The following is a 16184-nucleotide window of genomic DNA, read 5'->3' as shown; positions in this document are numbered from 1 at the left end:
ATAATGAAAGGATTCAATTGTATGACATCCGTGGGGATTCACAAGGGATTATTGATTTATTTCAAATCATTTTTGGTTCATTTGCGGAGTAGCCTAGGATTCGGTATGTTTGATGCGAGGGCCAAGTCACTTACTCGTAACAGGTGTACACGACTCTATCCTAGACTGTACTAAAAGGATTACGCGTAATCTTTAAGTTTACTGCCATTGACAGTGCTTAAATGATTATTCATAATCAGTAATCGGTATACAGACACTCTGAGAGTGGTTAGCCCCTTAGTTTGATGCCAGTTTTAAGTGCAATAGCGATTCCGCAAGGCATCTGAACGATAATGCGGTACAAGCAACCGAAACGTACAACAATAAATTTCCCAAGGGATGATTAAGAACTGATTGGTATTATATTACCATTTCTGTTTGTCGCAGGGCCTTTAAAGGTGACAAGTACAAACTAGCGCGTAAGTTTCATCGACCTTCAAAAGTCAAAAGTTATATCTCGCGGGTCGATATGGCGTAAAAATTGACACTTTGGCAGTTTCCGAGAGAGTAAAGCGAGATCTCGAGGCGTTTGATGTCTCCGGATAATCGCTCCGATAACGAGATCATCTATTTTCCAAGTATTCCCACGCGGTCATCAGTATCAAATCACGGCCTCTCCATGTATGACACCAAGTATAGGTTTTCTATAATAATGCTTCAATCTTTAAGTCGATAGGCCTACGCCCCCAAGAAAAGCAACGAAAAGCTCTCAATAAGATTTATGCCTCGCTTTAATTTGTCACTAAGTTCCTCTTCAGAAAATATGAAATGACGTATATCTGGAGTCGAATTTGGAAAAACTTGTTTCTTTTTTATGACAAGCAAATAAGACCAGAAGGGAGTAAGGGAAGAAGGATGAAACTCTGTATCCCCATAATGCTTTAGTTATGTAACAGGATTCTTCCCAGGCTAAACCCTTTTTGTTTGATCTCCTGTATCTCATCAAACATTAGATGGGTATCGCACCGTGGGGTGAATTCTATAACTGTTTGCTACTAAATCCTCAGCAATCAACCCACAAACCTTGATTGTCTTGACGCGGGACAAAAATCCTAAAGCGAGCCTTTGCAAATAGTTAAGCGCTAATAGAGTAATGATGAGGGAACTATTTCGGTTTAGTAACATTCCTCCAAATGTTGTGATTTAGGGAAGTGTCATCTTACAATTACCCCGCTTTGTGGTACACTTCTCTCGAAGAGAAGTATTATATACATCTGATAAGACTTACGTTTAAACATCGCTCGCTAAATTCCAAGATGCTTATGAAACCAAATTTCAATCTTAGAAGTACATTTGAGTTTAAACATACATGTGAATTTCGACCCCCTCTGACTTAGAATTTAGTATAGCTCGAATCTTCAGTGCTTAAATGATTACTCATAATCATTAATAGGTGTACAGAAACTCTGACATTGGTTAGCCCCTCGGTATAGCTTAACTTAATCTAAAAAGGCTTTGTATATTTCAATAGATCCGGTATTACATCTATTAATTTTTTTCTTGAAACTCGCCACTTTTAAACTAAACATCCTTATTCCTTAAATCAGGAAGTTCAATTGAAAGGTCAAGTGAAAGGTCGAGTAATATCGGAAAGGAAATCTTCCAACTCGAAATAGAATGGAATTTATGCTTCTTTTTTCAAATCGCTTGATGACGTCTTTTGTAAAATTTATAATTTTTTATTTGATCTGGGCGACTGTGACGTCACACCTGGATGAACAAAAAAAAAGAATAATTGCGTTTTCGTCAACTTTGAAAATTTATATAAACGGAAAGCGTTTGGCAATGATGTTAATTTGGTTTCGCTTATATATAATCCCCCACTTAAGCAATGTAATTCACCACTAGATTTTACTACCACTAAAATAATGTGATCTCCCGGTTGTCATAGCAACCACTTAAAAAAATTAATATTTTATCAATATAAATGGATTAAAAATGCTTGTCTGCCATTTCATACGTTGCGAGAAGAGGTTTTAAAAGCTATTCCATTGAAAATGAAAAAAAGTGACGACAAATTTCAGTTTAAAAAATAACTTGAAAACAAAGTTACAAAAGTATATATACAGGGTGTTTCTATCCTAAAACACTCAAATCATAACTCGAAAACAGTAACCCGGACGGCAAAATATCATAGAACGTTTTCAACTCAAAATCCCCCAAAGAACATCCTCCTTAATTTATGGCAGATTTATCAGAAACACCCTGTATAATTCTTGCGTTATTGTTGCTGGGTTTTCTTCAAAGCATAATATAGCAATTATTTTCTGTTTTTATTAAAAACGTCCTTAAGTAAATATTTCAAAATATAAAGAAAAGATTTTAGTCTTATTTTTCTATAAATTTAATTAATTTGTTTTAAGAAAGAGAATATAAAAGCAATTGAAGGTTTGAACGGTTGCCACGTACGACGTAAAATCGTTGCCATAGAAATCTTTTATCTACGATGAAAAATTGGGGTAAACTTAATAAGTTCCAATTTTATTACCAAATACCTACTTGTTCAGACTTCATGCACGTGCATCTTCACGTGTGTGACAAAGATGGTAGCAAATGGTAATCGATTCAGTATACAGGGATGTTTATTGTCAGAAGTATATAATACTTCTCTTCGAGAGAAGTGTATAATCACAATGCGGGGTAATTGTAACATGATTCTTCCAAACATCAGAACATTTGGTGCAAGGTTATTAAACCGAATCACATACGCGATAAATAGTTCACTCATCATTACTCTATTAGCGCTTAATTATTTGCCAAGGCGTATGCGCTTGTGGATTTTTGTCCCACGTCAAGACAATCAAGGTTTGTGGGTTGATTGCTGAGAATTTAGTATACCAAACAGTTATAGAATTCACCCCGTGCACTTTGCGATGCCCATCTGAAGTTTGATGAGCCGAAAAGCAAACAATAAGGGTGAACCTGGGAAGAGTCATGTTACATAACTAATTAAGAGGATACAGAGTGTCATCCTTCTTCTATTATCCCCTTCTGGTATTGTACCGTAGTTCTTATTGCCAACTAATTTCGTATAAACTCTTTTACTTTAATATGCTCATAACTGGGGGGCATCAGAAGATTGCAAATGGAAAAATAGAAATACTTAATTAGGTTAAATAGCTTCGAGGTTAGATGTCATAATCCTTTTATAAATTTTGTAGAAACCCAGTCTTAATTTCATTAAAAATTAAAACACCCACCTTGTATGTACACGTGATGCAATTTTTTACCTGGCTCCGCAACCTTTGAATTTTTGGGGGCTTCCAATGAAAAGTAAAATAAGGATTATCTTTTCATTTTTCAGAGAAAGTAAAATAAACTCCAAATAATCAAAGAATAAAAAATAACAATGTCAAAGAATTGCGTATATGTTTGATAGAAGCCCCTATATGGTTAGATCTTTTTCTTTAAAGGTTTATTGTGAAACAGATGGCTGTGATAAGACACAACTGCAACCTTTTACTCCCTAAAGCCAAGAAATAATAAGAAAAATAAGATCTTTAGCGGAAGAACTGTGTTTCGCCTTCCATTTGCGATTTCCGATGTATGTATAGAGTAAAAGATTTAGCAGTCCTGTATAAGAATATTGGAGAAAAAAGCCGTAGGACGAAGAGAAAGAAAACGTGACGTAGGTTGGACACTATAGGGTTAAGAATAAGATCACGCGACTAAAATATTTATTTAGTCTGATTCATTAATTCCTTCCAAGAAGCAACGTTTTCGGTTAGGTATTTTTAGTACATTTAAGTCTGTCTAGCAATTAAGCAAAGGGACGCGACGTTGATCTTCAGTCTGTCGAGACATCTGTTATTTTTCGGGTTATTTACCGCAAGTGGAACTCTTAAAGCCCGCTTTAGTGCATAGCAAACCAATATACTAAATATTAGCTGAATTATGTAATACTTCTCTTCGAGAGAAGTGTACCTCAAAGCGGGGTAATTGTTACGTGAAACTTCCCAACATCAGAACATTTGGAGCAAGGTTACGAAAGCGAAATAGTTCCCTCATTATTACCCTATTATCGCTTAACTATTTGCCAAGGCGCACTTGTGAATTTTTTTCCCACGTCAATACGAGGTTTGTGGGTTGATTGCTGAGGATCTAGTACCAGAGAGTTATAGAATTCTCAACACGGTGCGATGCCCATCTGAAGTTTGATGAGCAGGAGAGCAAGTCTGAGAAGAATCATGTTACATAACTAATGTATTAAGTGGATACAGAGTGTCATCCTTCTTCTAAAACATCCCCTTCTGATTTTAGTGAATTAGATTGAAACGTGAGGAAGTTATCCCATAAAGACGATTTTTTTTTTACATTTCTGATCGTAATTTTTCAAGATGGCCATGTATTTGAAAAATCTTTGTTAGTATCTACTACTTAAGAGTAACGTCCCTGAACAATTGCAGCTTTCTTGGTTAAGTGGTTTGGACTGTATGTCGATTATCAATAGGGCAAGAGTTATTCATGAAGTAATAATATCTTGATTTTCCTTTTCACCATCCCTTTAATCATAAGTTCATAAGATATGTACCATAAGTTTGTCACTGGTTACTGAGAGCTTGTCATGAAGTGACGGAGGTCATAGATTCTCGTAAAGCGACGCCTGGAGAGGCGCTGTCAAAGGCTTAGTACAGACTAAACATGAAGATGGAAGTCCTGCAAAACCAAGTTAGTCAATTCTCGTTTGACGTTCTCGAACTAGCTCGAGCTGTAAGTCTCTGGCATTACGAAGTAAAGGTAGTGTCATACTTATGGAATATAGCTTATAAACTTCTGCTTTAATTTCCTGTCAGTTTCTTGAACTATCTAATAAAATAAGCAAGAACGGAGATAGCACTTTAATCAAACTCAAGACTAATATGTTATTGCACGTAAAGACGGCTCGTCCTTCTTACAGACACCAAATTATCCACTGCCTACCTTATTAATGGTTCGAAGTGTAACGTGTTAACCCGCCATCTGCCAATAAATTTGTTTCCAAAAAAAAATAAAAAATGGTGCCTATACTATAAATAGATTTTGGAGAGAGACCTCTCTCTGCCGTTAACATTAGGGCTTACTTATACAAATGGCATCACTTGACGTTAGATATAGGCCATCGATAGTTGAGTGGTTGATAAGTGAAAAGGGTGATCACTCACTCGGTTCTCCTCCTATCCAAGATAGTGGGCGTGTAACAAACCTCAAATTTGAATTGGAGCCGCAGTGACTGAAGCTGTTTTAGGCCTTAGGTTAAAATATATATTTTTACTTCCCAAAAAAGTCGTTATTTCCCCTCTTTTAAACGAAATCATTACCCCCAAAAAATGGTCCTTAGCTCGTGTAAGGATACATATCTCCAGCTAAAAGCCTTCTATATAGATCCCAGCTTCTATCACAGACTGTATGTTGACACGAAATCGTTAAAATGCCATTAGGGCACCTCTGATAGGGCCTTAAACTACACGTAGAAAGTTCACAAAAAGTAAAATGTTCCAGAACTGAAAGAGAGAGTCTAGGAAGTAGGAACTTGGTGGTATAGTTTTTGTTTAAAGTGGTGTCGGTTTAAAGATACATGGAAGCTACGGTGCTCTCGCATAATGTTCAAAGCGCTTTAATATTAGCAAGAATGTTTCAGTATAGAAAATAAAGAAAGAATATATTACGACTAGGCCTTTAAATTAAATTTCTTGCGTAACGTTGCGAACTTGCAATGAAAATGACTTTCGTGGAAAGTTGGAACAACCGCTAAAACCTTTTAAAATTCTCTGAAAAGGCTAGCTTTGTTAAGCCTTGGTCATCCGGAGATAGGACTAATGCCTATTTTGTTTTTGTAACGTAGGTCTTTATGTGTCTTCGCCAATGGAATCAATGAATAAAACGACGTGACATCAATCTTTTTGGTCCTCGTGGAATGACTTCGACGTTGTTGGTGTCGAAATGAAAGGTGGTGGTGCAAGTGTGCCATGGTGCCCGAAATTATGGAAACACCAAATCCGGAAGTGAAAAAATTCCTGGCGTTTAGCATCAACTTTACGGACGAAAATCGCTCGCTAGAGGAAGTCTTTCGGTTCGTCGACAACGACTTTTTTCAAATTGATGTCTCCGAATGGGAAACGTGGATTCTCCTCATTATTTACATCGTATCTTTCGTCTGTTCCATAGTTGCAAATACTGTGTCCGCTGTGATAATTATACGGTAAGTACGACACTTTCTCTGTCTGCAGTCCGAGATGGTAAAGCCAAGAGGAGCAGATAGTTTAGCCTATCATAATTTAGGCTTCTGAAAAGCCCGACCACGGTTTTGGAGTAACTAGATCCGGTTATTGGTTTTTAGCTAAGCAGCGACGCCTTTTATTGGTTAAATTATGTCGACTGCTTCTTTTTGGTGGTGGAAATTTGGCAAAGGGTTGACCGTTGACGCGCAAAAGTTAATTTTTAAGCAGACAACACGGTCACGAGAGCATCCGGAACTAGTTTCTCCAAATTCAGAGTCGGTCGCTATGACCAAAGTTTCTGCTCCTCTGCTCCTCTTAGAGTATTCTCTTTGGTAAAGCGTAAATTGAAATGGATTGGAAAGCAGAATGATTGTTAACAATAGTGTGGCAGGAAATTATATCTCATAAGAGTAAAATATACATGTAAGAAAACCAAGATATCCGCAATATCAGGAATACATCGATTTTTTTCTACTTGAAATCTTTAACTTGCCATTTTCTGGGCCTTTCTGCTCGAATTAAAGGGGGGGAGGTGTAGAAACCGTCATCCCTGACGTCAAGCAATAATTTAATTGAACTTAGAAACCACTTGATGTCGACGTTGTTTGCTTAACCCGAATGTCAACTTCACTAGAGTTATCCAAGGCTTAGGCGTTAACGGGCCGGGGACAGGACAAGCGTCGTCGTTCCACGAAGATACTGCTAGCTAGCTGCTAGAACCTCGTTTTGATACTGAATTAGGACATACCCGAATTTATAAGTCATCGGCTTGTTGCCGTTTCTAAAACAGCAAAAAACCTCTCAAGTTCTTGTCCGCACCAAAACCGATGTAGCAGACAGCTTAAAAGGTAATGAACCCGACGGTTGTCCTATAGATTCGAATAACCAATGATACGAGAGGAAGAAGGAGCTGGCAAAGTTACTTTCAATCAGATATTAATATGAAATCCATGGCGGCTTAAAGATTCCAAGAAAAAGAAATTTATGTATTCCTGGTTGTATGCATATTTTTATCTTGTAATAACAAAAATGTATAGTTATAAAAACCAAAAGTACACTTCGTTGACACTGGCTGGCGTCGTGTAATATGAGAAGCCCTCTTTAATCCCAGAATAGTGTTGACCCCCCTCTGGGTATGTTTACCTTCCTGACCGTGGCACAGGAAACAAGCCGTAGGCTCATAAAGATGCTTTCTATAAACCTATGACATCAAGAAGCTCTTCTTTGATTGGTTAGTTTGTGTAGGGGGTTGAGAAGAGGGTAGTTTGCTTCTCAGTTTACATGTCGTCTACAGCCAAAGGCGGGGAATTGATAATAAAGTGTACTTCTTGTTTCGGTATATACTTTTGGTGAAAGCCCAGCAATAGTTTGCATTCAAAATATTAGTAGTTTCATTAAAACCATCTTATATTAAAGTCATTATAGTAAATAGTGCTTTGCAGTCATTCAGTCATTGTATTCTTAAACCATTGAAATTCAAACCGAACTATGTACTAAAATAAAACTTTTCTTCAATTAAACCTTAAGAATTCGCAAAAGCTTGTATTTAAAGGCCGACTTCCAGCGAAAAGGGTTTCAAGCGAATTGAAAACCGAGCATCGAGACTAACAATGGAGCGACCCTGCCGATTTTCGAATCCCGGCTGGGGCAAAAGTTGGAACGGTTCTAGATAAATGAAAACCGTGCAATGAACAACAGAAATCCTATTAAAATTTTTCCCTCACGAATTTTTTCTTTCCTCTGAAGGAAATTCTCTGTTGTGTATCTTCAGTAGGCTAGAACCACACTGCACGGCTTTCAGTTAAATAGAACCTTTCCAACTTTTACTCCAGCCGGGATTCAAAAATCGGCACAGTCGCTAAAACCATTTTCTGTGGAAGTCGACCTTTAAACCGTCCACGGTGCAATTTTTGAGTTTTGCACAAAAAGTACAAACCTTTAGGCCAATTCAGTGATGACGATTTAATTTCCTAAATCATCGAAGTTTTCTAACAAAAAATGTATGACGATTGCCATTGCTAAGATGTTGAACTTACGTTGACAATTGTTTTTAGCTTCCGGAATATGCGTCGTATTTCAAACTGCCTTATTATGACCTTAACCCTGGCGGATTTCTTGGTGACTTTGATTTGTATGCCTATCGCCTTGGGCTCTTATCTCTACAAGCTATGGGTCTTCGGGGAGTTCATTTGCAAAATATCAAATTACGTTCAAGGTAGGTAATCCCTTATGTCTTTTGACGTCCAGGCTGAACCCGTCTATTTTGGAACGGCTTTTCTTTTATCGAAAATATCATAAGTTTATAAGAAATGTTGCATAAGTATGACACTACCTATACTTCGTAATGCTAGAGACTTACTGAGAGCTAGTTCGAGAACGACAAGCGAGAATTGACTACACTCGGTTTTGCAGTCCATCTTCCTGTTAAGTCTGTACTAAGCCTTTGACAGCGCCTCACCAGGCGTCGCTTTACGAGAATCTATGACCTATACGTCACTTCATGACAAGGTCTCAGTAACCATTGAAAAACTTATGGAACATATCTTTTGAACTTATGCAATATGCGGGCTGCGTGAGGAGATGGCACGTTAGGTAGGGCAGACTTTTATCATATTAAGTAGTTTTTATTTTTATTGGGATTTTGTAGTAGGCATATCAGATTCAGAATCAAATTCATTTTATGGTAGGCGTATCAGTTTCAAAATCGAATCTATTTTATGGTATGCATAAGATGCAGAATATAATTTAAAGAATATAGTATAATATATTTTTGCGTGAATATATATGCAAATCATTCATTTCTGTAAAAAAACTAGGAGAATCCATTATATGGATTGTGCAGACAAGTATTGCCAGTGAGTGCAATTCAATCGCTATCTACAACAGACTGAAAAGTTTGTAGTTCTATTCGATACAGATATCATTCAGTTCCTTTATGAAACGGGCTAGGAAATCTCTATCCCCTTTAGAACACATAATTTATACGTGTGTTTATATTCAGTAATTATGATAGCTTCTGTTGGACTCCAAATTGTATAGCCCTTGAGCGTACTCCAAACTACGTCGCAATAACTACCAGATTAGACAATATTTATATTGCATAATTCAGAAAGTTTCTTCATTTGTTCTTTATGCAAAGTCACACTTCGTTACGATATTTGACCAAACTGCATGGTTAAGATCAGTAACGCCATTGGAAGATTTTAGAAATCATTTAACTGATTTTCTCAAGGTTGGGTTCGCGAACCCTAGTTATTAAGCCTCTTAAAAAACCATATCATGCAGATATTTCATTTGGGATCGGCCCAAAGACAATTTAAGGTTCAGTATCTACCTAGACCGGAAATACCAGGGATAGAAGCAGGATTAGAGAACTGTTAGTATTTACTTCAGTCCGACTCATAGCCCAGTATAGAGCCCCTCCCTCCAACACGCAACGAAAAGTTTAAATTATCTTATTGGCTCACTTAAGCTACGTTTTGATGACGTTGCTGACGGGGACGGCCAAAATACGTAATTTCTTTTTACCTCTGTCGCTATGACCCCCGCCTCTTCTTTTACACCCCTCCGTCCCGGGGAAGGGGGTCCGGGACTTCGAAGCGCGCGCCAACATTACTCGATCTGTTCTCCATTCCTACTTTTAAAATTAAATCTATCCCTGGAAATTCTTAATGTTCTTCAGTCCCTTATAACACCCAGGCAATGCAGGGTAGCTTAGGCCTAGTTAGTATATATATACTTCGGAAGTTTTAAAGTCTTCCTTTCAAGATATATCTTTCAGCTAATTTCCATAATGAAAACAATCAAAGCCGAACACGAATGCAATATCAGGCACGGAAAAATTCTTGTTAGTTTCTTAACGACTTTGGTGCAACTTAAATTAGCCAAATAGAAAGAGCACTTTGTGTGCTAATTTCCAGGATGCTATAAAATTTAATTTGTACCCGTGTATTTTCAATTGGTCTTGTTCTCATTAAACATTCCATCGAGTTGCGCTGTTGTATCATCGAAGCCGTTACAAAGACTATTAAAGGCCAAGTCTCTACAACAGGGATGGCCAACCTTTTTTTGGCTAAAGGTCTAAATTCGAAAATTTGAACTATGCATGGGACCGCAAGTTTGGAAGATAGATAAGACCTGACACCCACCCGTAATGTTAAACTAATATCTCCTTAGATAAAGCGTTGCGTTTTCGGTTTTAAATTAGAATTTCTAGACCATCGTGCCTTTCATCTATGAATGATAACTTAGCTCGGAGAACTGGGGTGAGATGGAGAGACAATTATGATGGGCGGCAGCGGCACTGAGCCTCCCCCAGTATACCTTGCGCACGCCCCTACCCTTCGGTAGGCGATTGTTTAGTGCTGCCGCGTAGTGCCATTGTATTTTTATGAGATTTAGCTCATTTTTTAAGACACAGGGAGTATCCTCGACGTTTCCGTACCATACGACCCTACCGAAACGCTGAGGATGCTGAGAGAACTTCGGTGCAGTAGGTGGGGGTACAGAGACAACGTTATAGTTATGGGAATTTCCACTCCATCCCTCTCTCCTTCAAGGGAAAACAACTTCCCAATCCCAAATTATTGAGACTTTAATAGGGAAGAATTTGAGTGTTAAGTAACGAAATCCAAAGAATATATAAAAAAACGTCTTGGTTTGGACCAAGGCCGAAAAAACAAACGATATGTGTGAGGTTTATCAATTGGCTGAAGTTTCAGATATTGCAATTTTTTTTAGTTATTTTACTGTTAATCGATCTATTCCCTCTAAATTAATTGAAAAAATTACATATCTACGCTTTTTCAAGAACAATTACATTTTCCGAAAACATTTTATCATGAAATTAATTATTTTGAAGGGAGTACGTGCTGAGGGATCAATAATGAATATTTGAAATACTCTGTATAAAAAGACCAAGCGAACTTTGACATAATTCGAAAGGAAAATGTAAATTTTTAAAAGTGGATTCCAAAGCAGGGTGTTGCACGAATTCATACATTTAATTTCGTACTACGAAATGCTACATTTCCAATGTCGCGACTATGAAGTAAAGGTTGCACTGCAATTTCCCTCTTCGTACTTTAGAATTTGAAACGTCACCACCCCTTTCTACATTGTTGGCGTTACTTGTACACCGGTAACGTATTACGCATAATCATTTTAGCACGCGTAAATACCATTTCGGAAAACACACAGTGGCGAGGCCACCATTGGGTATTCTCCCTCGCACCAAGGGTCACCGCCAGACGGTAACAAAGTTGACTACAGGCAGGAGTCTAGTCAACTTTCACTGCCTATAGCGGTGCTTCTAGGCGAGAGAGAGGACCTTAATGGCGGCATCACACCTGTTTTAATTCTCTGTATGTAATTTCTAAAATGGTCTACTCTCTTACAAATGTACACCGAGGCTAGCCACAACAATAATCATTCTTGTACACGAACGTTTTATAGTTTTAGGTTATTAAGGTTGGCGGGCAAGTCCGGAGAGTCATGTACCGTTCACTAATGTCACGTGAAAAGGTTTCGACCTATATGGTAATATTTGCTGGGTGTATTGCGTCGGCTCAGATAACCCAAAACACTGGAACAACTGGTGATTGTAAAATTTTATATATTGGGGAAATGGAGGAAGGGGGGGGGGTTAAGTTAAGTGTGACCTTCTTCGTTTAACTGGTAATGAATGGAGATGAATATAACAAGCCTTTGGAACTGAAACGTATTTCTTTTTATGCAATCTTTACCCTTACCTTTGGTTATATACCGATATCATATTTGTCCAGTGTTACAGATAGCTACCTACTAAATGAAACCACACAGGATAAACGATGTTGCTTTGTCTTAAATAGACGACATAAGTTATTTAGTTTATTAACTAGTCTGAACAAAATAAATTTAAATTATCATGTTTTTTTGAACATCAGTCTTCTTAGCAACTTACAGATTTGAACTATTTTTGGGTGCAAATTTGAAAATTTGTCAAGCCAGCAACAATTAAATCTATGTCCGTCAAGGTGCTTACACGAAATCCCTTCAAAATAATTAATTTCATGATAAAATGTTTTCGGAAAATGTAATTGTTCTTGAAAAAGCGTAGATATGTAATTTTTTCAATTAATTTAGAGGGAATAGATCGATTAACAGTAAAATAACTAAAAAAAATTGCAATATCTGAAACTTCAGCCAATTGATAAACCTCACACATATCGTTTGTTTTTTCGGCCTTGGTCCAAACCAAGACGTTTTTTTATAATATCTGTCACTTCAGTCTTAATGTAATTAAATTTTGAATAATTATGTTAGCTCTACCGTCATACATTTTGGGTTGAAAGAAGAACTTATGTATCGTTAATTACATTTAACTTATATAAAAAACATAGATTTCGATAAGCATATAATTTGTACTTTATTTAAGATAAAGTTTAAAAATTACAATATTTAAAATATAGAATAAAAATGTTTATTTGTATCGTACACTCTATACATATACAGTGTGGTCGAGATCAGACCAACACCTTCCTTTATGTACAACCCCCAATACTGCCAACGGCTGATGTCATACTAAATTATACAGCGTGTAAATAAATGTCTGGAATTCATGATTATTATATGCTAATCTTAATTTGAGCGCGGTTCGGGAGAGTGGATTAAGCTTAAAAGTATAATTTATTGGCATTTTTTACCCTAATTGGAACGTTTAGTGAAGTTTAACATTTTTGCCAGTCATTATTTTACCCAAAACTTTTGAATTTCGCGCCAATTAATGTACTTTCAAGATAGTTTAAATTAACTTAAGTGTGAAATAGAAAACATTAGGATTTACCAATGGCTTGGGTAGTTTTAAATAAGATTAAAAGTTATTTGAGTTTTTATCCAAAAAATGAATATATTTGGTTTAATTTCACGTTAATTATATTTTATTGAGTGACAATTAACGTAGGATTGTGTTTCGGCAGTGTACATTTAGGTTATAAAATGACTTTCAATATATACTTCACGTTAATTGCAATTTTTAGTGGAGCTTTTGAATCTTATTTTACCCTACACTTTCGAATTTCGCGCCTATAAATGGACTTTAAAGATAATTTAAATTAACTTAAGTGTGAAATAGAAAACATGGGGCTATACCAACAGCTTGTCCAGTTTAAATCTTAAGTTACTCGAGTTCTCATCCAAAATATGTACATTTCATCTTTAAATTCACGCTAATTATACTTAATTAAGTTTAAATTTATGAAGGATTGAGGTTTGGCAGTGTTGATTTAGCTTATAAAATGAGTTTCAAATTACCTTTATAGTAAAGTTCAGAAGAGTTTTTTCATTCTTGCCAACACATTGCGTTCAATTTTTATCACACCCCGTGCTAAATTTTCGGTAACATAAAGATCATCTATAACATATGTTAATGAATGATGTGATTCTATAGTTTAGCAACTTTGGCTTCAATAACAGTAATTAAATTAAATACCTAAACAATTCATAGCAATTTAGTCAAATAAACAAACGGCAATGTGAACTGTGGAAATAGTGAACAACATAACCCTCCGTTGCTGACGTGGTTACGTTTGAAAAATCTGCGCAGATGTAAACATGGAAATTATTTGACTAATTAAATTACATAACGACGCTGTCCTCCTGGATTAACCAGCACCACTGTTATATTTATGAATTAACAAAATCCACTGTTGGTAACAAATGGTTTTTAAAATGATTAACGTAACATAACATACTGACTGGTTCAATAGTATAGAAATTGTTTTAATGAATGATCTGGTCCTCTACGTTGGTTGAGTTTCAGGAATTATATCACACACCTTCACAATTAGTAGCATTTTAGTGAGATTAACAAATAATGAAACCTTGTATACCTCAAATGAGAATGTTGAATTAACTGCGCTAACGTAAACACGACGACTCTTAAAACTGCCGTAAGGAAAACACATTGAACTTTTTGTCATTTCCAGTAGTATTTTGAAGTTCTCGATCTTTTCAAAGGGTGAAAAGCACTATCTTTATTTCAACACCTTAATAATTTGAATAAATATGCCATTTTTTACTTCAAATTGGAAGCGCACATGGTAAATACAGTAAAAAAAAAACCTGGGGTTAGCCTGGTTAGGAAATGTTTCTAGCATAAAACGGAGCAGACTATATAAAGAATTCCAAAACAAATGAGAGCTGGAAATAAGCCTTTTTAATAATCTTTGAAGAGGACAGACACTATAAAGACTATAATTTCATAGACTAACTAAAATACAACCTAAGCCTTGGCCGTAAAGAACGTCGAAAAACTTACTTCAAAAGATATAAAAACCTCTATTAACTGTAATTATTTACCTGAATTAATTTTTTAGATGAAAATTCGACCTGATAACAAAGTATTTGTTCTTAAGGGTGTTATAGATAATTAGCAAATCCAAATAAAGGTGTTCAAGCTCGGATGAAATACCAAAGTAATTAATTTTAGTTGCCTTACTGTCGTCTGTTATGAAATTAGGAATTTTCCACATAAAAGCAAACGTTTGAAATTTATCAACGTAACTTGTTAGCACGCAAAAAGCTAGGCCGTTCTAGTTATCAATGAGAACGAAAATGGGGAAATAAGTTTAAACGCGCTAGGAGGTTAGGCTGACTTCTGACCCAAAAGTAAATTTTTGACGTACTATCTTAATTAGTTAAATTACAAAAATTAGAATTCATTAATTAAAAATCGAAACACGTAAGTTTCTCATTTAAGAAATGCTTGTTAATTTAGAAGCATTCCTAAAACTAACTTCGCTATAGTTTTTCCGTATGGCCTGTCTCAATTTCCTTAAAAAACCGAATTTTTTTTAATGCTTTTTCTATGGGACGCTAACCCTAAAAGGTGTGACTTTTTGTTTAACATTACGGAAGGGTGTCATGTCATATCTACAAGGGCCTACCGGCCCTGTAGAATATAAAAATCTATGTAGCGGCTGTACCGCGTCCACGTGAAACGGCTTTTGAAATTTCTGAAACTCGAGCGCGGCCAGCGAAACAATTAATCAGAGATTAGGTTCGCGGGCCTCAATTTATATCTCGGTGGGCTCAGTGGGTCTTCTGTCACTGCTCTATAGTCTTTAACTTAAAACTCATTTCATCAGAGGTACATTATAACCCACCCCTTCCGATTTCATTTTAATCTTAATGTAGGGGTCAGCGTGAGTGCCAGTGTCTTTAGCATGACCGTGATGAGCTTGGACCGATTCTTCGTCATTTGCCAACCCATGAAAAGTCGTCGAGTCTTTTGTCGACGTCATTTCCGCTGGGTCATCACGGGTCTTTGGATCATGGCCTTAATTATCTTCACTCCCGTCCTTTACGTCCGTGAAACGCAAGAATTAAGATTCTTCAACAGACACGGGTAAGTTTATACGTCATTTTACACTTCTAGCGTATTACATTTACTTACTCCGTGATCGCTCGCGATGTATCCTATTACGGCATAAAATCCGAAAGAGCGTGCCAAGATCGTTCGTTCACAGATTGCCCTGGAAATTAAACAAGCATCATTTCCATTGCTGCATTATCGTAAATTTTTTTCCCGCCAAAACGTCTATCCATATTAACGAGCGATCCGTATACTGATCTTTTCATACAGATTAGTTGTGAGCGGATATTGGTTCGAGCGCTTGGTAAATCTGAATGGAGTGAATGTAGTATGTTCTGATCTAGGTCTAGAAATGGAACTAGCCAAATTTTTTAGAGCGCAATGAGAGCGCCCCAGAGCAGTAAATGGAATCAGTAGAGCACGTATGATAAGGTGGATTGGAGAGACCAAATTTTCCATCAGCCCCTTCCCCTTTTCAAAAAGAATACCGAGCTGTGGCTCAGTATCAGAGTTCCGCACATGCGACAACAGAGAGAAAGTTTGTTTATGGCAAGTATTCTTAACGGATCACGTGATGTCTGGCTTCTCGGTTGTGC

General features: G+C 36.7%; 1 protein-coding gene and 1 long non-coding RNA gene across 4 annotated transcripts in view; one reads left to right on the top strand and one right to left on the bottom strand.

The window, feature by feature from the left end:
* Window positions 1-16184, top strand: part of LOC149717122 (neuropeptide FF receptor 2-like) — a 106152-nt gene that overhangs the window by 81511 nt on the left and 8457 nt on the right. For both annotated transcript variants that reach the window (XM_089835675.1, XM_089835669.1), the window contains exons 2-4: window positions 5861-6217; window positions 8291-8451; window positions 15411-15621. In XM_089835675.1, the coding sequence (XP_089691801.1) occupies window positions 5985-6217; window positions 8291-8451; window positions 15411-15621 (605 nt within the window). In that variant the 5' untranslated portion in view covers window positions 5861-5984. The remainder of the gene's footprint in view (window positions 1-5860; window positions 6218-8290; window positions 8452-15410; window positions 15622-16184) is intronic.
* On the bottom strand, window positions 12070-15172 carry LOC149717123 (uncharacterized). 2 transcript variants are annotated; one of them, XR_016365888.1, is made up of 5 exons: window positions 14574-15172; window positions 14105-14384; window positions 13967-14050; window positions 13705-13810; window positions 12070-13626 (listed from the first exon to the last, which is right to left on the bottom strand). It is a non-coding gene; the product is annotated as an uncharacterized LOC149717123 (long non-coding RNA). The 2 variants fall into 2 exon arrangements; XR_016365887.1 differs by lacking the exon at window positions 14574-15172 and having other exon boundaries at window positions 14105-14567.

This window comes from Phalangium opilio, unplaced genomic scaffold, assembly GCF_054372755.1.
Source record: "Phalangium opilio isolate 3A_F unplaced genomic scaffold, DU_Popi_V2 ptg000003l_1, whole genome shotgun sequence".
Taxonomy (NCBI): domain Eukaryota; kingdom Metazoa; phylum Arthropoda; class Arachnida; order Opiliones; family Phalangiidae; genus Phalangium; species Phalangium opilio.
The sequence above is the reverse complement of the archived record's forward strand: the minus strand, read 5'-3'. Positions and strand labels throughout refer to the sequence as shown.